This window comes from Penicillium lagena (genome assembly GCF_028827675.1).
Source record: "Penicillium lagena strain IBT 129212 chromosome Unknown utg000002l_segment0_segment0, whole genome shotgun sequence".
NCBI lineage: Eukaryota > Fungi > Ascomycota > Eurotiomycetes > Eurotiales > Aspergillaceae > Penicillium > Penicillium lagena.
Window position 1 is genome coordinate 2,537,460 of NW_026623223.1, and position 24,229 is coordinate 2,561,688.

The following is a 24,229-nucleotide window of genomic DNA, read 5'->3' on the forward strand; positions in this document are numbered from 1 at the left end:
TGCGCCTGCTTTCCAATTGCCTTTTTATAAATGAGAATTTTAGCCCTCGTTTGGGCTACAATATACACCATCATCTACAGAGTGTTCGCCAATATGTCGTCTACTCACCAGTCTGATGGTATTCAAATCGGAACGGCCACCATACGAACTGACGCCAAGGAGACCACCGAACACGCTGGCCAGAATTTGAAAACCGAAGAGCATGCCATGTTAATTATGCCCGACAGTCTTCGTGAATTGACTACCGAGGACAGGAACCAAATTGGAAGAAGAATCGTGAGAAAGATCGATTTTATTGTCCTGTGAGTAGGCACTGAGAGAAACGAAGAGAAAGAGCTGATAACTCAAGACCCATCATTATGATTCTCTACATTCTCAACTGTACGTTATATTCTTCGGGTGGAAGAAATGGGCTACTGTGGACAATAGCTCACGAATTTAGATATTGATCGACAGAATCTCTCAGCTGCGAAATTGCAGAATATCATGGGAGACCTAAATATGAACGCCAGCCAATTCTCGACTGCTATATCTATTCTCTACGGTTTGGGACGATTTGCTTTTTGGGAGTTTAGCAGCTAAGAATGGAGACAGTCGGATACATTCCCTTCCAGATACCGTCGAATATGGTCATGACCAAAATCACTCGTCCTGGACTCTGTGGGCACCACATTCGCAATTTACATTTCGATCTACTAACGCAATTTTAGATATTTGCTGTGCAGTCGTTGTGTGGGGTATGATATCGTCTTGCACCGGTGCTGCCCAGTCCTATAGAGGTCTGCTGGCTGTACGAGTGATTCTTGGGGTCGTTGAAGCAGTTTTTTTTCCCGGTGAGTCAACAGAAACAACAACTCAATAGGGTCTAATGCATAAACAGGTGTGATTTACTACTTGTCTGCTTGGTATACGAAGCAGGAGCTCGGCAAACGTCTGGCAGCGCTGTACATTGGGCAACAGCTAGGAAGTGGCTTTGGTGGACTTATTGCAGCAGGAGTGCTAAAGCTAAACGGAGTCCATGGAATTCAAGGATGGCGCTATCTGTTTATTGTGTAAGTAGTTTAATCGCTCAAGGAGAATCTGGCTAAAATTCACAGTGAGGGGGTGGCAACTGTCGGTATTGGAGCGATATCTTGTTTTCTCATGGTAGGATGGACCCAAAGTACTTGTTTGTAGCCTGAAGCTAATAATAGCAGCCTGAATACCCGCATAACGCTCGTCTACTCAATCCAATTGAGCGTGATCTCGCAGTCTGGCGTATTGAACAAGAAGCTGGGGTGGGAGAAGCTCACGAAGAAGTCGGCACTTTAGATGGTTTCCTTCTTGCTCTCACCGATGTCAAGGTAATTGTTTCCTAAATGTCTATTGTTTATTCACTTATCAGTATAGGTCTGGGCTTTGGTGTTTTGTGTTATCCTGTCGCAAGCCTTGAATTCCGCCCTGAATTTCCTTCCTACGATTGTTGCGACACTGGGATACAACGAAACTCTTACTCTTGTTTTGACCGCCCCGCCTTACCGTAAGTTTATTTTTCCATCTTTTCTTTTTATTGATGCTTCCTCCTAACGAGCGACAGTGTTCGCCTGCTTTTACTTCTACTTCATTAGCTGGTGGAGCGATGTAAGTTGTCCAGTTAAGATTCGAGGTTTCCACTTTTAATCCCGTCGTACAGCGCCACTCAGTTCTATACTGGCCTATATTGCTATCCTTGATTATCGGTGTTGTTGGATTCGTCATTCCTCTAGCAACGACTAATCTCGGCGCACGATATTTCGCCATAATGCTGTTCCCTAGTGCAACCAGTACGGCAGTGCCTTTTACCTACATACCTATCTGCTGGCCTTGTCCACTAACACAATTGCTTCTAGTCGGACCACAGATCCCCATCTACAAGACTCTGAACCTCCACGTGGCTAGGCCGTATCCTAAGCGAGCAGCCGGTGTTGCTCTTCTGAATGCCATTGGAGGTACATCGAATGTCTGGGGCAACTACCTTTGGACACAAGGGCCTAGGTTCTATCCCGGGTTTGGAATGTGTACGTACAAGCATGTCAAATCGAACTGATTCAACATTGACAATGTATGTGATATAGGTGTCGCTGTTGTGGTCATATTCATGGTTACCATCACCTTGTACAAGTGGCACATTGCAAACGAGAACAAGAAACTTTCTGGTGATGAATTTCAAGTCAGAAGTGTCATGAGGGCAGGTGTAACACAGGAGCAGGTGGATATGGGATGGAGATACGAGGGCTACTAGACTTGTAGTCTCTCTCAGTAATTTGTGATTGCAATCTTTGTTGGCCTGGAAGGTCGCTTTCCCGTGCCATAGCTAACTCGTTAACAATCTACATACATCAACAATCTGTTTATACATGAACTTTGTTTTTAACGTAGGGCTGAATCTCGTAATCGTTAACGTCACGTAGTTAGGTTTAGTTGGCTAAACCTGGCGCCAACCATTGGACAGGATCCACTTTTAGCTCCGATCCCAGCCTGACAATTATTACCAAACTTACAGGCTCTCGCTATGGCCCGGTTACTTTAGTCGTATTCTGTCAAGGGTACCGCCCCTGTTCAGCCGCCCCACTGTGCTTTGTATATTGCATTGTTGGAGGCCTGATTCTGGGGCTGAGTTTTTATTCAGGCCACCCGTAGAAATAAAAGGCGACATGCCACCCTTGCAATTGCGTCAAATCCCCAGTATTTTGCGTGCCAGCTACTTTATTTGATCGTCGTGTTGACAAAGCAATGAGCATATCGCGCCAAATTGATCGACTGCCGACACCGTCGGCAGTTAGACAGATGAAAGTCATCATCGCCAGTCCCAGTCGGTAGGATGCGCCCGCTGCTGTGAGCTTGGTTAATCTTGTTAATTGTCTCATTTCTTCTCAGGTCAGGAACTCTTGGTCTCTATCAAGCCATGAAGATTCTGGGCTACAACTCGTACCATATCTATGAATGCGTCGCCGTGAGAGGAGTAACCCATGTGCAGCTTTTCAAGGAAGCTATCATTGCTCAGTACAATCGACTGGCTGGAGTTAAGCGGTACACCAGGACTGATTTTGATAAATGGTTGTGTGACTACGACGTGAGCAGAGTGTTTTTCTTTTCTTTTCGATCTCAGTTTTTTCTTTCCCGATCAGAAACCGGACAGCATTGATTCTAATCTAATCTACCTCAAAAAGTGTGTGGTGGAGATCCCAAGCTACATGGGCATGGACATGATTGAGGCGTACGCAGAGGACCCCGATGTGAAATTCATCCTCACTGAGCGGCCTCCGGAGAAATGGGCAAAATCTCTCAACAACACGGCAGCCAAAGTGGCGACAATGTCTAGCCAATTCCCCTTTTCTATCCTCAAATACTTCGACTCCGCTCTTTATCAGTTTTTGGCTCTCAACGAAGTAATTTATCAGGGGCTCGCTTGCGGCACGAAGCCCGGCAGCCCCGGCAATGAGCAGATTTTGGCCAGTTATTATGCTGAATAGTAAGTGATCATTAAATTCACAGCGTTCATGGTTGATTAGACTGACGATACCTCATGAAGTATCAAAATGGCCAAGGCAACAATACCTGCCGATCGCCTACGCGTCATTCAGCTTGAGGATGGTCTCGGCTGGGAGGATATTTGCCCGTTTCTTGGAGTCCCAATTCCAAGCGCCGATTACCCCGGCCGGAACGAACCTGAGAAGTTCCAGGGTTTGGTCCAGGGCTTCATAACACCGCTTATCACGGCCGCGGCGCTGAGACTTAGTGTCGTGGCTGTGCCAACCGTTGCAGTCCTTGGCTGGATGTTCGTGAAATATGTTTAGGCTATCTATTACTTTAAACTAGCATATATTGGCGTAAATGGGCTTCCTAGTAGTATAGAATTACTAAAAATCTATATACTTATTATATAGTAGCTCCTAAGTAATAAAGCCAAGATGATTACAATTATATAGAGAAAGGGAAGTATTAGAATATGTGAAAGAGGTATGTACACAAAAGGAAAAAGAAAAACCGGCGTATTGCCATATGTTAGTCAATGCGATAACAAACTTCAAAAGTCGAGCTCCCCGAAATGAGAAAAATGGAAGAGAGATATGCAAGAGAAAGAATGGAACACGGAAATTTAGCCAACTTACTCCACCGAGCATTTCCCACCAACCTCACAGAGGACAGGGAGATCCACGACACTCTGCCCAATCCAGATCTTGACACCCTCTCCATTAATGGGTGCCTTCCAGTCTTGCACAACGACATCCCAAACACTAAGGTCCTTGCGAGTAATGTCCAGGGTGAGGGTCTCACTGTGTCCCGGTGCCAGCTCCTTCGTCTTCTCGAACTGGCGCAACTGCAGAGGCGGGGTATCCAAGCCCAGACTCGAAGGCAGAGCAACGTAGAGTTGCGCTACAGCTTTTCCGTGTCGGGATCCGGTGTTTTCCACCTGGACTTGAACCGAGAAAGCAGTGTCAAAAAGCGCGGGGTTGCCGCCCTGAGCACCGCCGGCTCGTGGCGCTTGCTTGGGCTGTGTAGTGTACCCGTCTGGGTATGGGTAGGTGTCGGAAGTGGTAATCAGTTGTGGGAAATCTAGATATGGATATAGATAGCGCCAGATGCGGGTGAAGTGAGTTGATGACCAGGCCACTTCGGACGCAGCGGGGATCTTTTGGCTGTACTCAGGCGTGGATCCCTTGGTGGGTCGGGCCGGAGGGTACTCGCTGTCCAATGGTGTGACCACGGAAAGAGAAGGGCTGGAGAAAGTGAAGGTGGTGTAAGAAAGGCCGTGGCCGAAGGGGTATCGAGGCGTGATGTTAGCGTTCATGAAGTGACGATAGTCAATATAGAGGCGCTCAGTAAACGTGTCCTGGATCTGGCCAATGGGTTGATCGATGAGGCTGACGCTCTGAGGATAATCGGATTCGCTGCGGGGAATTGTGTATGGCATATGGCCGCTGGGGCTGTAGTCACCGAACAGAATATCGGTCAGGGACCAGCCTGCTTCCTGGCCAGGAAGATGGGCCACAAGGACGGCCTTGACGGATTTCAGGTGAATCCATTCCTCCATAAGGATCGGGCCGACGGTATGGACCACCACCACAACGTTGGAAAACTTTTCTGCGGCAGCCTTGACAAGATCATCGCCGTTGTGCCAGGCGTTCAACCCAGCCTCGAGGCGGTCTCCAGGATTTCCATCCACCGTGATGTAATTTTCCCCAGAGTCGGCATTGATGAAGACAATTGCAATGTCCGTATGGGATGCGGTCACATCGTCAGGGAATGTGTCTGTGATATAGAATTCGGCGTTGTTGGAAAGATTGCCGATAGCCTCTTGTGGTGTAACCAGGTAAGGAAGATTTGCAGATCCACTGCCCCATCCCATGGTTAAAACGCCGCTATCACAGCCTTTATCACAGCAGGAATTCGGCCCGTTGGAATTTGATCCGGCATCCGTACCAAAGACCTTCAAACTATCATTGTGTCTGAATGGGAGAATATTCTGGTCGTTCTTGAGTAAGGTGATTGCTTCACGAGCAACAGCTCGTGCCGTGATGTTGTGGTCGCCCTCTACATTGACATATTGGTTGACCACGCCGATAGGAGAGAAGAGTGCCCCCGGGTATATCTCTCCAGTTTGGTCGTCTGTGTTGGCGGAGAAGTTGGGTAAAGGATAGTCTTTGTCTTGTCCGAACTTGTACCATGTAGCTACAATGCGAGTAACCTATTTACCATGTCAGCATGGAGATAGATAATAGAAAACTGGGCATACCATATCATTGAGCCTGCTGAGTGGAACGGTTCCGTTCAGGATAGACCGCGACAGTTCCGACCCCCAATAGCTGTCCCCAAGAAGAGGAATAGCACCGTCGCCAGGCATGGCCATGTCAAGACCAGCTAGCGCGGACGCCACGCCACCATATTGACCCAGCCAGTCTGTCATGACAAACCCTTGGAAGCCAAGCTCATCCTTGAGGATGTCATTGAGGAGTTTGCTGTTTTGGCTGCAAGCAGAGCCATTCACCTGGCCAAAATGTCAGTTAAAAACCGATGAATCTTCAAACCAAAAGGTCTCACATCGTTATACGAAGTCATCAACGATCCCACGCCCGCCCGAACGCCCTCGGCAAACGGCCACAGATACATCTCATGCAACGTGCGGTCATCGATATTCGACGAATAGCCTACCGAGACAATGCTGCTCATGCGAGACATTTCTTGCTCGTAGCCAATGTAGTGCTTTAAAGAAGCAATGGCCCCAGTACTTTGCATGCCCTTTATAGTCTGGGCACCACCAACAGCCTGCAGCACGGGGTCAGCTCCAAAGCCTTCCCAAATACGACCGCCACGAGGCTTGCGTCCTAGCGGCCCAACGACCGGACCCAAGAGAACATTGACGCCTTTCCCTCGGGCTTCCTCGCCAAGACCCACGCCTCGAGCATACATAAGCTCTTTGTTGAACGTAGCGCCAACGGTGATTCCCGCTGGAAAAGCAGTATTATGATCGGTGTCCCGGACACCCAGCGGACCGTCCTGCAAACAGAGATTCGGAATGCCGAAGCGGAGCGCGCTGCCTGTCTGGCCCACACAGGGCCCCATGTAGAAGCCCGTGCCGGTGGTCAAGTTGACCTTCTCGGCCAGGGTCATGTTGCTGACCACTGCATGGGCCTTTGCATAGGCATCAGCCCAGTCCGACACCCACCCGCCAGGGGGTGTAGGATAATAGGGCGGAGATTGATAGTCTGCAGGGAGCGGAGATCGCGCCGACAGATCAGATTCAGCATCTGGAACTGGAGATGCGATAAATGGCTGGGCTAAAAGAGAAACTAGCACCAAGCCAGTCAAGGGCGCCATGGTGCCCGACTTGAAGACAAGGATCAAGATTGTCTTAGACCAGCGCAGCAGCCCAACGGGAATCGGGGGGATGAGAATGTTGCCGACTTCAGTAAACAAGATAAACCGGATGGAATATAGCTACTCTCCCTTCCCCTCCTAATCCACGTGCCTGAAAAGAACGCGCAGCTTACCGCAGCTGATCCTTGCTGAAATCAACTTGGATCGCCGTTCGCTTGCGCAGCCGAGGAACTAAGGCCGACCTACCCATGCCCAATCGAGCAAGGTCAGGGGGAAGTGTGGACAATGAGACTTCAGCATGACCGACACCCGAGATTTACCCGTTGACTACCTAGGGTCACCGAACAGGATAACATTTGCAGCATTCCAGTGTTTTGTTGGTGGTGCTGCACATTCTAACTCTTGTTTTACATGTGACCGGTCTCGACCGTCACTTAGATCTTAGTGTATCTCAGATAGGGCTTGACCTCGCGCACCTCCCCGAACTTCTTCTTCGCGTCCGGGGTAGACACCGAAGGCGGCACGATCACGTCCTGGCCAACCTGCCAGTCAATCGGGGTGGTAACGCCCTTCTTGTCGCCCGTCTGCAGCGAATCAATCACCCGCAGCACCTCAGCGGAGTTGCGGCCTGTCGAGGCCGGGTACATCATAGTAAGACGGATCTTCTTGTTCGGGTCGATGATGAACACAGACCGGATGGTGAACGCAATACCCTTTTGGTCAATATTGTCTAGGTCCTGCTGGTCGATCATGTCATAGAGGAAGGCGACCTTGCGGTCGGCGTCGGCAATGATGGGGAATTCGACGCTCGTGGACGACACTTCGTTGATGTCCTTGATCCACTCCTCGTGGGAACCGAGGTCATTGGCGCTCTAGGGAGAAGTGATGTGTGTCAGAGCAAATGGCACTAAAGAGGACGTAGAATCAATAACATACCAGGCCAATCATCTTGACACCACGCTTCTCGAACTCATTCTTCAACTTGGCAAACGCACCAAGCTCCGTGGTGCAGACGGGCGTGAAGTCTGCCGGGTGGGAGAAGAGGATGGTCCAGCTGTTGCCGATGAACTCGTGGAAGTCGATCTGGCCCGTGGTGGTCAAAGCCGTGAAGTTGGGAGCTGCTCAAATGGTTAGCGATATTATCCCATGCAAGCAATTGTCACCATACCAGTCGATCCCAGACGCAGACGCGGCTGTTCCTGGGCAGGTGCCGCAAAGAAGCGGCGGAAGGCAGGGTTGGGGGCGGGGCAGTTGGGCCGTGAGTCTCGCCCAGGGAGCTTGCTTGGGAGCAGCTCTGAATGCACGGAAGGCCATCTGGGGTATAATAATGGGAGCCATTGGTTATTCTTGATAAGCGTGGTCAATCGTAAGTTTACCTAGCGAGTTATTGCCGGATGCAAGAACATTAGTAAACACTTCACGTGATGTTACGTCATTAGATATGAGGTACATCAATATGTAGGTAACTAGATACGATATATGTAAACAAAGCATGGAGCTACTACGTTGGTGGTATTATACCTTTCCTCTTGATCATTTCCACACACATGGTGGACTAACATGGAAACGCAGATACGCTAGCTCGTCTCCGAATTTCTCTATCACCTTTGAAGCTCTGGAGCCAGGAGTGCAAAGTTCGGGATAAACAGAATACAAACAGGACACGAGAGCAGAGACTTCTACCGCCTTAATTATCGTGTCTTTCTCCCGCGTATTTAAACCCTCTCCACCGTCCCTGGAGCCCATACTTTGATCGAAAGGTCAGCAGTAGCTAGCTTACTAGGGCAATGTGACCTTCAGCAACCTTTTCACGACCTAAGTAGGAAGGCCTACTTTCATTCCAAAGGCTATTATTCTGGGGCTTGACCATCTATCACTATTAGGAGCACGGCATTAATCTATACTGATAGCCCAGTCCAGGCTAAGTACTTCTATGAGCATTATAGAAAATCACTGAACGAATTCCTTGTATAGCTGCTAATTTTAGAGAAAAATAAGATGAAAAGTATATAAAGTCCCTAAAGTCAGCCATAACACCTTGCAATTAAACCGGTTTCAAGCGTCTGCAGGTCTAATTGTAGCAAGGCACACCAGAATTAGACGTAACCAGCACACAAGGAACAGAGGGTTCGCAGTCGTTGCATCCGTTGAGAGTAATGTGACAGGAGTTAGACAAATATGTGCTTCCACACTCCTTCACGTTATCATTCTGGATCATATTCTCGACCCTAGTAGGCAATGTCAGTCATAGTTCACCAACCTTGCGAAATGTCACTTACGCATCCTTGATCTGACGTCCAGTCATGCCCGGACCATAGTCATCGCACTCGAACATGGCGGCACATCCGTCGTCCGCGAATGGGGAGAAGAGCCAATTTAGGGGGTCAGAATCACCGGCACTGAGGGTATACGAGGTATACTGGGTGTATGTGTAGTCGTCATCATACGCTTGATAGGCTGCCATGCATGCGCCTCCCAGAGAAGAACAGAGACTGGAGCCCTTATTGTTGCCCGATGTCTCGGATGGGGTGGGCGGAGCACTGCTTGTTGGGGAAGAAGGTGGAGCTACAGCCTGGGTGGTGGTGGTAGTCGTTGTCGTAGTCGTTGTCGTGGTCGTTGTGGAAGCCACTGGAGAAGCCGGTTTCGATGTCGTAGGCGCAGGAGGTTGTGATGAAGAGGGCGGTCCGCTTGTTGGTCCAATGTCCCAGCCCCAGCATGTCACTGGCATTGAAGACGAAGGTGTAGTTTTGCTTGTTGAGGTGACCGTTGCCGAAGTGGGAGTGAATGAACTAGTCGTGGTTGAACTAGTAGTTGTTGAGCTGGAATCAGACGACTCGCTAAGTGTCTGACTCGGCGATTCGGATGAATAGGTCGGGTCTCCATCAGTGCCAATCGTAATCGAGGGCAGCGGAGAAGGAAACCCAACAGGAGCAGGCATGGGTGGGTACACGCCCGCTGCAGCCAGACCAAAGAGAATGAAACCATCGTCTGGATTGGGACAAAACTATATAAGGCATTAGTGTAGGGCGCGTTACCTCGTTAAACAAAAAACTCACGAAGCAGTCCGGACCACCAACGATAGGAAGGACAGTTGGATTCCCGTTTGTTCCAGTAATAGTTGTGTGTGAGTTTTCAGGGTCATTGCTCAAAGTCGACACCGAAGTAACCGACGCCGAGGAAAAGGTCGGAAGAGCTCCGGGAGCGCCTCCTGATGCCGATGTAATTGTAGCCCCTGGGCTAGAGCCTGGCCCTGGAGGACTACTTCCGCTACTCGTTTGTCCGGGTGCACCTGGTCCTCCTCCATTTGGAGTAGAACCGGGAGGCATCCCTCCAGGTGTAGATCTGGATGTAGGCGGAGGGGCCGGGTGTGATGACGGAGGTGGTACAACTGGACGTGAAGAGTCTGATGTTGTGGTGGTTGTGGAGATAGTAGAAGATGAAGACGAAAGTGAAACCTTTTGCTTGATCACAGACCCAGATGCAAGCTGAGCCAGCAGCACTTTGAACAGCAGCGCGGTGGTATGCATGATGGACTGGCAACAGTGTGTGGATGGGGCTAATGGAAAGAGAAAAGCACTCTGCACAGTGCAAAGTCAAGATAAATAACACAAAAAATATGCGACATGGGCTCAATTGCTCAATTTTCGGATACGAAAGACTAAATAAGATCGGGTATAGTAGTGTCAGAACTGGAGTTTGTTTCAAAAGTATGGGTTCGGCCGATCAGACGATATGCCGAATCGGGCAATCCAAAGACACTGCCTCTTCTAGTTATCCCACGAGTCAGGCTCTCCAGAGTTGCTGGTCTTCCCGATTTAGACAATAATCCGAGCAGATCTAGATGGAGGCAAATTGCTGCCGCCTCTGGTTACGGATCTTCATACTTTATTCGGCCCCCACGATTAGCGGTGCACCGCCGCTTGCAACCTTGTTCTGATCGCCAGTTAGACCAATTTCCTGATAGGGCATTTTTCTCGGCTTTTAGTGTCAGGGACGAGATGGCGGAGTCTGCAGGAACATTGTACTGTTTCTGCTCTGTCGTCTTCATTGGTTATGCTCCGCCGAGCTGACTTGATCGGCGGGTATTGACTTTCAGGGTGCCTGTAGTCCGTGAGCCGTAGAACAATGGTCTTTCTCTCTGTGGATGGAGTTGAAATGCACGGAGTATAATAATCCTGCGGCTCTCGCCGCAGTCAAGGATCCCCGAGATACGAGCACTAAGTACCTCCATTTTCGTTCCCTCTTTATATCAGTCTTTCTCTCTCGAAGAGTTGGACTACCAACAACCCATCGCAATGGTCCTAATCAACTTGGCAACCGTGGTCAGCCTCTTAGCACCGCTCTCCTTTGCAGCAAAATCATGCCCTACCCGACCAGCAGACGGGGACCGGGTATGTTAAAAGCTCGCAACACAAGTTACATAACTACAATTCCCACTAACGCAGCAAACCTCAGTTAACTTGCACCGTTGACGGCAAATTGGTGTATTTTTCGAATTCCGCCGCTGCACAACTAGCCAAGATAGCGCCCTCGGGAGAAGGTCTGAAGACAGCAACGAACTATCCACATGAATTCCAGAACTTCGGCGGCGAAATCACATGGGATAACCAGGCTTGCAACTCTGATAGTGTCAGGACACTCGAGTTTCCCATTGCGCCGGATGGGTCGATGTATCCGTGGAATGTGAAGCCAAAGTCAGACCCTGGGGATTGCCGGGTGGTTTATTCCATGACTGATGGACATTACTGTGGTGTTATGTGTCATAGGACTGGGGGAAAGGGATTCAATAAGTGCACCTTGTCATGATTGTCTATATGGTGTTTTTGTAACTATTTATCTTTGAGCAAAGCTATAAATTTACCATACTCAAGTAACGTTATTGAATACCCTATCACTATTATCTGACTGAACCTTCTAAAATCCTAATCTTCTCACTTAGCAAACTCAACAATGTTTTCCTACTCGATCAGGATGCTTGCTACTATAACTAAAACAGGCCGTAGTGTAGTACTGCAGAAGAGCAAGGATAATCAAGGAATCATGTTTATCAGCCTCGTATACGCATAACCCCTTCGCCACCAGATGAAATGCACCATGTTTCCACTTTCGCACTAGATTGCCATGATCCAGGAACCATAGCCTCCACCGATGTCAGCCACCGCCCACTTGAGCAACCCACCAGCCGATCGCGATGATCTCGCCCCCACGTACCTCTTCTTCAACAACTTACCTCGTCTGCAACCCAGTTCAAACACAACCCTGTCCCAAGATTTCCCGAATATCATTTCATTTCCTAAATCAGGATGATGGCAACACCAACAACAGAAGAGAATCCCCTAAACCTACACCTAGAAGCCAATCCCGGCTACTGGTACGTTGAGCACGAGATCTTCAACGTGCTCTCGACCTATCTGCCCGCGACATCAACATGGACGGCCCCCGCCGCCGCCGAGAAGCTAAACAGTTTTTACCCGACCATCCGACAAGACGATGATCCCAAAGAACCGCCGCTGAGCTTCCTCAGTGAATTCTGGGAGATCATGTTTCGCGTTGGGATCCAGGTTGACTGCCACACGGAGCCGATGAAGCGGTTTATCGCGCTCATTAAAGCACTGCGCGAGATTAATGTTGATGAAGAGAATGGGGCGTGGAGGCAGCTGCCGCAGATGAGTCTTTTTCTGACGGAGATATATCATCGTAAGTTTGTCTGACTGACTCTGAATGAATCCAAGGAGCTGATGTTTGGAACAGAGTGCACCTTGAGATATGTCCAAGGTGACGAAGGCTCTCGGCGCTGGCGGAATCTAAACGGACTAAATGCCTACTTGATCCAAGAGGAGTTGCTTTACGATGGGATTATATATGCTTCTACTGCTAACAGGCAAGCATTGGGGACAGAGGATGATCTGATGACGAAGAAGCAAAAGCAAAAGAATAAGGCTACGAATATCCTCGCGCTAGTGCCTGCTGCAGCGACTTACTTCATCATCTGTCCCTCCAAAATCCGTCATGCCAGCGTGGCAGAAACGGAAGGCTTCTCTGTCGCGCGATGGAATCGTTGGAAAATTCGATTTGGGGTGTTGGCAGCTCATCCTGAGGCTGACGATGAGGTCAGGAGGGCATGCCAGGATGCCGTTTTGGAGATGGAGAGATGCGAGCATTAAATATAAATCCCTTTTAGTGGAAATAGAATGAGGTAGATGAACCTTAGAACTTATGTGATATTTGATGCTATGACAGCTTATCGTATAGTATACAACCGAAATAAAAGGGAAAGACAATACTCCACCCTCATGCCTTATCCACCAAGTTTGCAAACACATACCGGAAGATCTCCCGACTCTTATACAAGTTCTCAACGCGCATGCGCTCATTATCCAAATGGGCATTATCGCTAGCCTGACCGCAGGGCAGATTCGCAGCGGGAGCCGAGAACTCCTTTTCCAGGAACCGGATAGTCGGGATTGAACCGCCCTCACGAATGAACATTGGTTTCACGACATGTCGTGTAGTCGACTGAGCTGAAGATGAAGAGGGGGCAAGGTCGGTCTTTGCGGAAGATTGGGGGTCGGATTTCGCTCGCATGGGCAAGGGGGTGGTGGATTCGTCGGACCCTCCGCCTCCATTTGATGCTGCCTGAGTGAGTGTTGATGATGTTGGGACTGTCGCTGTTGGATGGACGGAGCCTTTGCGGGCAGCATCTTTGTTGGAGGAAGAGGTGGTCGTTGAAGTGATGACGCGGTCGATGTGCGAGGCTAGACTGTCAGACGAGTCGCTGCGGAGAAGTCCTACGGCGGACTTGGGTTTGGCTGTGGACTGTTCGTTGGAGGTGGACGGGGTCACTGGGGGATACTGGTATTTGGAGCTTTGCTCGTCTTGTGTCCATGCTTCTGTGATGGCTTCGGATAGTGTGGCGAAGATTTCGTTGTCCGGATCTCCAAGCCATGCATCGGATTTGCCGGTGATCTCCACGGTCAAATCATTCTGGGACTCCAGGAGCGCAAACTGTTCCTGTGCGTAGGCTGTCAGGTTTGCGGCGACCTCATCGGCCTGCTGGTCAGGGACAATTCGAATAGAAAGGCTCGCTTTGGCGCGGTGTGCAATGGTCGTGGTCGCGTTCTTGTTGCCGGGGACCTCGACCGAGTGCACAGTCAGCGACGGCTCACGCCATCGGTACATGAGCGATTTGATTAATGCCTGGCTATCTGGAATTTCCGGGTGCCGTGGCAGCAGAACGTCGGCAATGGCCTTGAAGCGTTTCTGCTCAGCGCTTGAAAGAGGGCGAACAGAGTCACGGAAACCAGGCAAGTTGACTTGGCCCTTGCGTCCAACCAATGTGGACAGGAGTATGGAGATGTCTTTCATCGGTTCATCCAGCAAAGCACTGCCGTCGATACCGCTGTGGAGGTCGGGGTGATCACTAGTAACCACCAGATTGGCATGTACTACGCCGCGTAACCCGTATGTTAAACACGGGTTATAGTCATCCAGCCAGTAGCTGTTTGCCAAGAGGATCCAATCCACCGGCCCGATCTGAGATTTGTGTTCTCGGACAGTCTCGTGGAAGCCCTGAGATCCTGATTCCTCTTCTCCTTCAATCAAGAATACAACGTTGCAGCGGAGAGATTTAGTTCGAGCTAGATCTGCTGCTGCGTATAAGGCTGCCAAAATGGGGCCCTTGTTGTCGGACACTCCTCGCCCGTAGAGGAAGCCATTGATTGAAGCAAGCTGGTATGGATCTGTCTTCCATTTCGGGCGATTCGCATCAGCACCCACGACGTCGTAGTGCCCATAAAAGAGGACTGTTTTGTCCACTTTTTGTGTCGAGGTAGCATTGAATCGAGCGTAGACAATAGGGTTGGTATTCGGACCCGTAGTGAGGAGCTTCGTGTGAGCGCCTAGGTAATTGCAGTGGCGACGGAGGAAAGCGGCGCCCTGGTTGCATTCCCCAGTAAACTTCGGGCTGGCAGAGACCGTCTTGAACGAAACAAACTTGGCGAGGCTGTTGACCAATTCATCTAGAGAGTGTGTCAGAAAACCTTCATAAACCTTGTAACGAACATACCATTGCTGATAGGGCGAAGTTCTTCCTGGGTTAAGAAGAACTCGGTCAAGTCCCAGATCCCTACTGTGTTGTCATTTCCACCGGTGGCATATATCCGTCGATCTTTGACCCGGCCGGCTGCGGAGGCGAGCATAGTACCATCATGAGCGACCCAGCCACCAATTTCCTCAAACCGCGAATTGAATTTCTAAATCGGTTAGCGAGGAAGCAAATCGAATGTAAAAAGCAATTTACCTTCACTGTTCCACTCGAGTCACCACAAATAGCCACCCCCTGGATGATATCAACTGCCCACAAATCGCCAGTATGCCTGGTGATCCGTTTCACCAGCTGATTGGAGTCGAGGTTCCAAATATTGAGAGCGCCTCCCACAAGTCCGCAGTAAAGCAGTGGTCCCTCCACAGCAATGGATAATACCGAGTCTCCATTCTGAAATTTCGCTACTTGAGTAGGCGCCACGCCGGGCTCACGACCCAAACGCCATAGCTTAACCACGCCATCACCAGCACCAGTCAACAGTGCTTCTTCAGATGGAGCAGATTCGATGAGACCCTTGACAAGGAGCATGGAGTAGACGTAGCCATGATGCGAGAATAGTTGGTGATGGTCACGCTTGAATGTTAATACGCGACCACCGTGAGAGACGGAATGTGTGCCATCTGATGAACGAGGAGGCCGAGTGCCATCGGGTCCTCGCGAGTCGAAGAAGCGGTGCGTCCGCTTTGCCGGATGGGCAGATGGCGCTTGGTTGACGGTCGAGCTTGCTTCAGAAAGATCGCACCACTGCAAAAAGTAAGCGGATTGCGACAAAAGATTGATTGGGATCGGCTTACCTGGATGCTGGTGTTTTGTGCACCGCAGTACATGGTTTGGTTGGTCATTGAGTAGACTACGGTAGAGATATCACCGACATCGTGATGCGAATGGATCGAGTAGAGCCGTTCAAATGTTTTGGTTGACCACACCTGCCACGCGAATTAGGTGTGCCCTGTTTTTTGTATTGGTTTGGGAGACTTACATTCACAACGGAATCCCCTCCACTGGAGAATAGTAGACTACCGTCCTCGGAGAGGTAGAGACCGAGCACGCTCTCTTTGTGAGCATGTACCGAGAGCACCAGTTCAAATGTCTCAAGGGACCACGCCTGGAAAAGTGGTCAGGAGATTCATGAAAACAAATACACGACGATAAATAACCCAGAAGTGAAGAGATAACTATTGACTTACAACAATGTCGCCGCCTTGAAGACCAGCGAATACACACTCCTCGTCCAAGACCAGAGCCAAGACCGATCGACTAGCCACCACGCGATGTCCGATGCCGCAGTCGCTGTGCGGATGGGCGCTACTGACATCATCGGCGAGCTTAGGGGCGACCAAATGATCTGACTGCCATGTCCTGGACTGCTCTTCGACATCGGAGGCGCTCTCTGCTTCCACTGTGAAGTCCATGGTGGGTACACGTATCAGCCAGTGTTTTTTTTTCTTTTTGGTGAAGCAACACGAAGCTCCACCGGCTAAGTGAGACTAGACTCGAATTGAGCAGCGCCCGATCATCCGGCGTACCCCCGGGAATATCAGATCCGCCCAGCCCTGACAGTCGTGCTGGAAGCTGGAGGCTTGGTGGATGGAGACGGGGAAATTATGAATCATGCGGCGAAAGAAAGGGAGAGGGCGGTCTGTCTCTCTCGCGATGGCACCATCAACAAAACTTAAGACTCACCATCCCTAGCATCCTTTTTGTTGTTCCAGCAGCAGGCAGCCCTGGAATTCGCAGTCAGTCACAATACCATCAGTATTTTTTGTTTCATTCTCGGTCGGTCGGTGCGAGGACGCCCAAGAATGGCCAACAATAGGCGGTATACACACCTGGGTTCCCACAGCAGGCGAGCTAGAGGAGGTCTCGAGTGACCGTTCGCAATGACTGCCATGTTTTGCTGGATACAATAATGGGCTCGGGCGGGGAGGTTTCTTGCAGAGCCTTGATGTCGCAGCAGAGGTTGGCAGGTCACCGCTGAAGATCAACGCCCGCACACTGGAAGAATAAGGCTACCACTAACTATGACCCATGCTTCACACTCGGCCCCTGATCTACGCCATTAGGTACTGGACTAATTAGACATTCCCACATCTGCAGGCGCCCATGGACTTTAGGACAGGAGGCGGCCTTTCGCTCGGTCGCGCGGTGATGATGGCGCCACCGGGCCGGACAATGAGCCACTGGCTGGTACTCCTGGCCCGTCCGAGCTGCACTGAGCCCATCGAGGGCTGTCGAGTGTCTTTCAATCCATGCCAACAAGTACTCTACTCTGGATGGCATCGGCACCGCCACATATCGCTCAGCCACCGTGGCGTTGACGGGCCAATCAGCCCCGTGTCGACACCGCCTTGTTGATGTGATTCCTCTCTCACACTTGACCAACTAACGAGCATGCGTGTCGGCCTGCCACTGGTACCCAAACCAACCATCCAGCCCTGCTGCGGCACGGTTTTGCTTCCTGTTCGCTGCTCTGCCCAACGCTCGTGCCTAGAACCTATTATTATCCTTGCGATCGGACTATTTCCGCTGATCTTTAATCGAACACATCGTCGTCGTTAGTAATTGAGGCTTTTTCATTTTTTTTCCTTCTCCATACATTCTACTCCCGGGTTTTTGAATTTCTGCGCTGCGCTCTACCCGGTGGACACACGCATCATCAACGGGACGACTGCAACGGGCGCTTTACACCGCTTCTTATATCGTTGATCACCCTCGGCAGATGACGCAGTAGCCGGATATTTGGTGGTGACTCTTCATCGACCATGCCGCCGTTCGGTCAGACTATCGCTGTGATTGACAAGTCCGGCAAGGTTGTCAGCACGGTAAGCCTCCTGGTAACTGAGAAGCCCGAACTGTATATTGACAACAAAGCTAGAGTAAACAACTCTTCGGCGTCTTTAATCAAGCCAAGTCAGCCTACCGCGAGCGCAAGTCACAGTATGACTCGGAGCGCAGTGCAAAAGCCGCTGAGCAACAAGCTCTTCAAGGTCTAGCTGCCTACCAAATCGATGGCTCGCCGGCAGCAGGCAACCGGCCATCTCACGGCAGCAAATCAAAACAACATTCAACCCGTCATCACCATCGCCGCCGCACATCTTCACACTATGAGCAGTCGGTCACGTCTCGCGGAGACACATACTACGCTCCGCCGCAGGAGATTGCTCGACGTCATACGCATCATGATATCACGATCTACTCACCTGAAAACCAGATACAGGCACGTCCCACGACGGCGCGGTCCAAGTCGGACGCCCACATCGATATGGACCTTGCATACGGCGAAGCTCACCCGGACGCACTGTCCCGATACAGCCCGGAGGAGCAGAAGCTCAAAGAGAAAAAGCAGCTAGATGGACTCGTCCATCGGGCGCAGTGGCTTCTCGAAGAGGCACACTGCGTACAACACAGTGCCTCCGCTACGATAACCCATTTGCAAAAGCATCCAGATGCCATGGCCGCGGTGGCACTGACCCTGGCGGAGATTAGTAACCTCGCATCAAAGATGGCGCCAGCCGCACTATCCGCTCTCCGAAATGCTGCGCCGACTGTCTTTGCACTTCTTTCCAGTCCACAGTTTCTCATTGCGGCTGGCGTCGGTCTTGGCGTGACGGTTGTCATGTTTGGGGGATACAAAATTATCAAAAAGATCTCGTCCGGAAAGGACGACGCAGAGAACAAGTCTGCGGGGGTGGATGAGATGATGGAACTGCAGAATATGGACACCTTCGGTCGCTTGGAGAACTGGCGGCGCGGCGTCGCTGATATGGAAGCCGTTAGTTTCGGGACATCGGTCGATGGCGAGTTCATAACCCCCACAGCGGCGGCGATGTCGGGGATGGATGTGAGGACAGCGGATATTTCTCGAGACTGGCGATCCATGTGTCAGGAAGATGCATCCGTCTCCTCATCTCGGCGTTCGAGACGCTCCTCTCGAGATACGCATACACATACGCATACGAATAAAGAAAAGCGCGTGGAAGTTCCCCCTAGAGGATCCTCGCGGCTCTTCCGCAGACAGTCGACCAAGGCTTCCGCCCCCACTTCCAGCAGAGCTTCCAGCACGAGAACGTCAAGTAAAGCGGGCTCAACAAAGGCTGGAACTGGAACTGGAGGCCAGTCTTCAGAACAAGACAAACGGCCCAAGGAAAAGAAGAAGAAGAAGGGCCCTAGTCGGTTACGACTTATGTTTACGCCTTGACGAAACAGCAGCCGTACGTTTTTATTTTCTATTTTGGCTGTAGCGGGAATTGGCATTGGATGTAATAGTGCCCATGCGTTAATAACTCGCCTTTAAGATGCATGGTAGTCGTGGTACCCCCATCCGATATACAAAGCTGGTTCTCCTTCGCAGCTCCTCTTAGAATCCAGCAAGCCATGTGAGCCCGTCCGAGTTCGGCCTTGCATGAAAGCCGTTCTGAGCTCCAGTTGTATTGCACGTCCGCAAAGTTGACCGAGTGGGCCCCGAGGTACTCTGGGATTGCATACATATATATGGGAAGAGGGTGAAAGGTGAAGACAAAAGACGGGCAAGAAAGGAAGAAGAAGATTTTATATAGGCAGGCGCGACGACACTAGCCTCAGGCAGCTACAAACGTTATCAAACACACAGGAGAGCAAACACCCTATGGTTCTTCAGAATAGAGAAGTACAAGTGGCAAAAAGCATCAAATGTCTAAATGGTCTAATACAAAGTCATCTTACAGGACATGACACGTCCTCAGTGCGAATGGTGGTGATCCGAAAAGACCCCATGTTCAGCACACGCTTTCCGACCCTCCTCCAAGATCCTCGCCTGCTTCGCAATCTCGCCAAGTCGCCCGATAACTTCCTTGTTGCCATCGTAAAAGGTAAATACCGCGTACGGAATCTTCACCTCTTCACAGAATTCCTTGACGAACTCCTGTGTCTTGCGTAGATTGTGGCGAGGGATGCGGGGATACAAGTGATGAACCGCTTGGAATTGGAGTCCGCCATGGAAGAAGTCTAGCCACCTTGGGCAATCCACATCCATGGTTGTCCGGAGCATCTTCTGGGGGAAGGATTCAAGAGGACCGAGATCCGCAGTGGACATGGCATAGTGCGAGAGAGTAATCTGCACATGCAGTGGTGCAGTGACCATGTGGGAAATCAGCACGAAGGCAATCCGACTCCACCAGTTTGGTATACTCAGATAGACAACACCATAGCCGAACCAGGCCCAGAAGAACACTTGGCCAGCCAGCTCGAACCAACGGTGCCACCAGCCAGCACCATTTCTAGGGCCACGGCCGACGTAGATGTGCTCCCAGCTCAAGTAGTAGAGGTTGAAACGGCCGAAGAGGAGGATGGGATAGTACAAGTAGTGCTGGTACTTGACCGCACATTTCGCCACCGCATCATATGCCATGACCCGATCATAGTATGTGCTGCGCAGACTGGCAAAGAACCGGTGCGACAAAGCGAAAAAAGGCATCAGTTCAATGTCAGGATCGTGCTCTGGCGTATTGGTAACAATATGGTGGACATTATGGCTTCGCTTCCACCAACCTACACTCAGTCCGCCTAGGTAGTCCCCAATGATCATCCCAATCACAGAGTCAATCTGGTAATCGTGGGTGATACCCATGTGACCAGCATCATGAGCGGTGAAGACCAGTTGATGCCAGAAGCACCCGAGGAAGAAACCGGACAGACAGAACCAGGATCGTTTCAAGAAGAAGACAAAGAGACCAAAAAGAAGAGCGTATCGACATATTTCAATCCCATAGGCATAGTAGTTGCAGTTATAAAGTCCGGCCGCGCGAATCCGCTTGTCAAGCTGACGGTATTTCTGGGTGATGTTCTCCTGGTGCCCGGCATCGAGAGAAGGGTACTTCGACAAATCCAATAGGATTCCCTCCTTGGTCAGAGCGTCAATCACACAGGGTCCCGGCTTGCTTTCTTCGACTGGTAGAGGACTGGCGCTGACTGTGGAGGACATGGACGACACTGATAGCCTGCGCCTCAAGCCAAATGTGTCTTCTTTGCTTTCGAAGACTGAGGCTTCGTCACTTGATAGCTCTGAACTCGACAGATCCTCTTCGTTTGTTTCGTTTTCGCAGTATGGACGGAAAATGCCGCCTTGAATGGGAGGAAGAAAGCTGGTCCATCTCCCCTCGATGCGGCCGATTTGAAATTTGCTCATTTGTTGACGAGCCTCCTGCGAATGTAGTCTTTTGGGCTGAGTGTCAGTACATGATATTGAGCTGGAATGAAGAGGCATGGGATATTTACGCGTTCACTTCGTCCGTGGCATCTTTGCCCACCATGTGCTTAATGGCCATGTCGCCTCCGGGGTGGAATTTGACCCAAGCATCCAGTCTGAGGACTTTGTCGTCGACAATGACAATCAATTTGTCCTCGGCAATCATGCCTTCGATCTCACGTCTCGACAAAACATTGTCCCTGGCCCTGGTTGGGTTGGGCATCTTGCTCGTTTGCGAAAATTGTCAAGAGATGACAAAATTGTGATATGGCCTGAGATTTTCCGGTCATGTTTGGTGGGCAAAAGCAGAGGATATGGCGTTGAGAGATATATAAAAGGAAGTTCGCTAAACTGGGGCAAAGCGTCTACCAACGGAAGAAATCCATCTACAATCCTTCTACCTAAACTTCGCTCCACGGCGCAAAACATTCCTTTCCTTTTTGGCCCAGGGGTACGAAAAGGGGCAGTGCAAAAAGAAGCTTAAAGTTTACGGGACTTCTGTCTTCGGACCTGAAACATCTGATCGTTGGAAATACCCCTTGCCCCTTTACGTAGATAAAAACGTGGTGCTCCGTATAGTATATCTGGGACTCCACAGAGAACCCCCTCGAGGCAGTTTTCAACAAGGTCATTTGTCCGAAACTATGGTTTGTGGAGGATCCAAGCGGGTGTAGGATTCGACGCGCCAGCACTAGTTAACATGGTAGCTTCCTAATTTATCCACTTATAACAGTGGGGTGTAGACAGGGTGTAGAGACTGTCATGCCACATCGCCCGTATAGTGGACCCATTGTGGACTCTAGAAAGTCTCAGGCTGTTTTTGCGTGGGAGATAGCCGTTGGTACGGTACAGGAACCAATAAGAAAATAAAAACAATAACCAGGAAACCAAATGTTCCCCGTGGATCGATTGTGGAAGCGACAATATTGCCGACAACAATAAGAGGCGAGATCTGCTCTTAGTTAGACCCTTAGGTTGTCGCCGCTCGAGCCCCGCAGCCCGCTCTTGGGGCGTCAGTCGCCACGTACATCTAGCAACATCTTCCCCTATTGCTACTCACCTAATTCTAGTTACTATTAACCACTGAATTATTTCTGTTCAACGTTGGCTATCTGTTCACAGGGATAGCAAAATAGAATAAATGGCCGTTGGCAATTTTGAGCTAATGAAAGGGTGCCAATACTGTAGAACGGTATCGAAGGGCTGATAATGGGAATGGTCCCAAGCGGCGCTGTACGACCATGGGATTCGTAACGGTTTCGCCACAATTTCCACCTTTTTTTGACTGGGGCGATAATTTACTCAATTCACTTCCCCCAATGTCTGGGGAATTCAACTTCTTTTGGCATTTCATTCAAGGAAGCAATGGCTTTTAATCGACTCGTACTTGGGGAGATAATGGTGTTGGCCTCAGGCAGCCACAAATCGCCAATGCCACCAATTCATTCAAAAGAAACAAACATCCGGTTCATATTTTCTGAATAGCCAGGATGGTTTTCAATTAATACAGCAGGACAGGATGAATTAGCCACCATTCCTCTGCGCATCGCAATATAATATATCCCGGAGCATTGAGAGACAATTCAGTCACTCTTTCTCGCCCCTTTGATCGACAGGAGCCTTTGCATGGATTGCATCACCAGCGTCAAGTCTCGCGGCCTCTTCAATAAGGCACTCGTAAGACTGGAACTTGCGGGCCGGCACCTCAACTGCAAAAACTCGTCTAGCTCTTCCAGAGACCGACCCTTCATCTCTGGCATGAGAAAATAGAAAAATGTGACGCAGAGGAAATTAGATGCAACCCAGATATTCCCGCACTGAGCGCCCTGTACAATCACCCCGGTTAGTTATCGTTTTCTTTCTCCACGAGGCGCAGGAAGAAACATATCCAATCGAGATGCTCCGGACTGAGGAAGTACGAAAGTTGGTTAGCCATGCTAGCAGGTATCCCAATGACGCGGCTGTGCCCACCTTCCACGCACGCAACCTCGAGCTGACCAGCTCCGTTGGGACAGGGTAGCTAGCTGCGCTGATACAGCCATTATAATAACATGAATAGCGCCGTTAATGCCACCATCGTCTGACCGGTGGGTAGGGTGCTCGGACTCACGGTTGCTGCGATAGCACTTGCTAATTGGCAGAATTCGCATGCCATTGCCTCCAGCATCAGAATGGCACGCCAACCGCGCAGGTGGCAAATGACAATCATGCCGACATTGACACCCAGGAAGCCAAAGCAAGTGTTCATAATCGAGAACTCGAACGCTCGGAAGGTGCCACATACAGTAAAGAAGTACGTCTAATAACCGATCAGAAACCAGACGTCAGATGCAGTTTGGCAGGCACAATGCCGTAGGAGAATCCACATCCCAAACCGCCGCCCCCGGCAGAGCAGGCCACCTATTATTTCTCCATAGTTATACCTGCATGTCGAAAGCGGCCTTCAGCCCCTTCCTGTTTTGCATCAATGTCATGAATCCCACCGCCGAAGAAAGGCATGGAAAGAAAGAGCAAGGGAAACCGTTCCAGAGAGTTCGAATCTAGAAGGACATTCGTGCATTGTGCGTATTCCTGTTAAAGGTGGTCCTGTTGTTGATGATTGCAAAGGAAAGGAAAATGTCGGAAGAGGGAGTTTCGCAGGAGGCAGTGTCGGGAATCTATTGTCGCGCCTGCCTATGTCCTTTCTATTTGCCGGTAATCATATTCACCTCTGCTTTTGCCTTCCGCGAATATTGACCTTGCCTGCACACTGTACTCATATACACCCCTATGAAGAATTCGGTCCATCATTATTCGAATCATAGATCTTCAATACTATCCCCTTCTCCCCACAAACCCCGCAAAATAAGGGGATCTGGGGCTCACTTGCCCCACAGATTCAAGGAAATAGGGATGAGACTGTCGTGGATGGCCTGAGAAGACGAGCATGGCCTACTTTGCCCGAAGTTATACCTTATTGAGCAGAGCAATGCTCTCATAGATATATTCCCTCACAATATTGTTCTTTATCCAGTTCCGTTGCCGTCAGATTCGTAGCGCGCATGTGGGGCTCGACAAGAAAGGAT

General features: G+C 50.2%; 10 protein-coding genes across 10 annotated transcripts; 4 read left to right on the forward strand and 6 right to left on the reverse strand.

The window, feature by feature from the left end:
• Positions 1 to 93: 93 nt before the first annotated feature.
• N7510_003799 (MFS transporter) lies at positions 94 to 2,260 on the forward strand (the record flags this gene model as incomplete). Its single annotated transcript, XM_056975725.1, has 13 exons — positions 94 to 302; positions 350 to 381; positions 443 to 544; positions 595 to 660; positions 711 to 833; positions 881 to 1,052; positions 1,098 to 1,146; positions 1,197 to 1,343; positions 1,390 to 1,519; positions 1,577 to 1,620; positions 1,673 to 1,802; positions 1,869 to 2,036; positions 2,094 to 2,260. The coding sequence occupies 13 exons, from the start codon at positions 94 to 96 to the stop codon at positions 2,258 to 2,260; spliced, it is 1,539 nt and encodes a 512-aa protein (XP_056835681.1).
• Positions 2,261 to 2,751: 491 nt separating this feature from the next.
• On the forward strand, positions 2,752 to 3,815 carry N7510_003800 (sulfotransferase family protein; the record flags this gene model as incomplete). The annotated part of the gene is made up of 4 exons (XM_056975726.1): positions 2,752 to 2,830; positions 2,901 to 3,091; positions 3,189 to 3,490; positions 3,551 to 3,815. The coding sequence occupies 4 exons, from the start codon at positions 2,752 to 2,754 to the stop codon at positions 3,813 to 3,815; spliced, it is 837 nt and encodes a 278-aa protein (XP_056835682.1).
• A 311-nt stretch (positions 3,816 to 4,126) lies between these two features.
• N7510_003801 (beta-glucosidase) lies at positions 4,127 to 6,837 on the reverse strand (the record flags this gene model as incomplete). Its single annotated transcript, XM_056975727.1, has 3 exons — positions 4,127 to 5,707; positions 5,756 to 6,007; positions 6,061 to 6,837. The coding sequence occupies 3 exons, from the start codon at positions 6,835 to 6,837 to the stop codon at positions 4,127 to 4,129; spliced, it is 2,610 nt and encodes an 869-aa protein (XP_056835683.1).
• A 434-nt stretch (positions 6,838 to 7,271) lies between these two features.
• N7510_003802 (peroxiredoxin) lies at positions 7,272 to 8,289 on the reverse strand (the record flags this gene model as incomplete). The annotated part of the gene is made up of 4 exons (XM_056975728.1): positions 7,272 to 7,709; positions 7,774 to 7,955; positions 8,006 to 8,213; positions 8,269 to 8,289. 4 exons carry the CDS (start codon positions 8,287 to 8,289, stop codon positions 7,272 to 7,274), a joined length of 849 nt encoding a protein of 282 aa, XP_056835684.1.
• Positions 8,290 to 9,112: 823 nt separating this feature from the next.
• N7510_003803 (uncharacterized protein) lies at positions 9,113 to 10,141 on the reverse strand (the record flags this gene model as incomplete). Its single annotated transcript, XM_056975729.1, has 2 exons — positions 9,113 to 9,377; positions 10,005 to 10,141. 2 exons carry the CDS (start codon positions 10,139 to 10,141, stop codon positions 9,113 to 9,115), a joined length of 402 nt encoding a protein of 133 aa, XP_056835685.1.
• A 1,999-nt stretch (positions 10,142 to 12,140) lies between these two features.
• Positions 12,141 to 13,001, forward strand: N7510_003804 (DUF3632 domain-containing protein; the record flags this gene model as incomplete). The annotated part of the gene is made up of 2 exons (XM_056975730.1): positions 12,141 to 12,534; positions 12,589 to 13,001. The coding sequence occupies 2 exons, from the start codon at positions 12,141 to 12,143 to the stop codon at positions 12,999 to 13,001; spliced, it is 807 nt and encodes a 268-aa protein (XP_056835686.1).
• A 127-nt stretch (positions 13,002 to 13,128) lies between these two features.
• On the reverse strand, positions 13,129 to 16,353 carry N7510_003805 (glutamine amidotransferase subunit DUG2; the record flags this gene model as incomplete). The annotated part of the gene is made up of 6 exons (XM_056975731.1): positions 13,129 to 14,855; positions 14,903 to 15,089; positions 15,137 to 15,685; positions 15,736 to 15,867; positions 15,921 to 16,046; positions 16,129 to 16,353. The coding sequence occupies 6 exons, from the start codon at positions 16,351 to 16,353 to the stop codon at positions 13,129 to 13,131; spliced, it is 2,946 nt and encodes a 981-aa protein (XP_056835687.1).
• A 1,350-nt stretch (positions 16,354 to 17,703) lies between these two features.
• On the forward strand, positions 17,704 to 19,139 carry N7510_003806 (uncharacterized protein; the record flags this gene model as incomplete). Its single annotated transcript, XM_056975732.1, has 2 exons — positions 17,704 to 17,763; positions 17,817 to 19,139. 2 exons carry the CDS (start codon positions 17,704 to 17,706, stop codon positions 19,137 to 19,139), a joined length of 1,383 nt encoding a protein of 460 aa, XP_056835688.1.
• A 519-nt stretch (positions 19,140 to 19,658) lies between these two features.
• Positions 19,659 to 21,387, reverse strand: N7510_003807 (fatty acid desaturase; the record flags this gene model as incomplete). The annotated part of the gene is made up of 2 exons (XM_056975733.1): positions 19,659 to 21,132; positions 21,194 to 21,387. The coding sequence occupies 2 exons, from the start codon at positions 21,385 to 21,387 to the stop codon at positions 19,659 to 19,661; spliced, it is 1,668 nt and encodes a 555-aa protein (XP_056835689.1).
• Positions 21,388 to 22,751: 1,364 nt separating this feature from the next.
• N7510_003808 (uncharacterized protein) lies at positions 22,752 to 23,412 on the reverse strand (the record flags this gene model as incomplete). The annotated part of the gene is made up of 2 exons (XM_056975734.1): positions 22,752 to 22,873; positions 23,250 to 23,412. The coding sequence occupies 2 exons, from the start codon at positions 23,410 to 23,412 to the stop codon at positions 22,752 to 22,754; spliced, it is 285 nt and encodes a 94-aa protein (XP_056835690.1).
• Between the last annotated feature and the right edge of the window lie 817 nt (positions 23,413 to 24,229).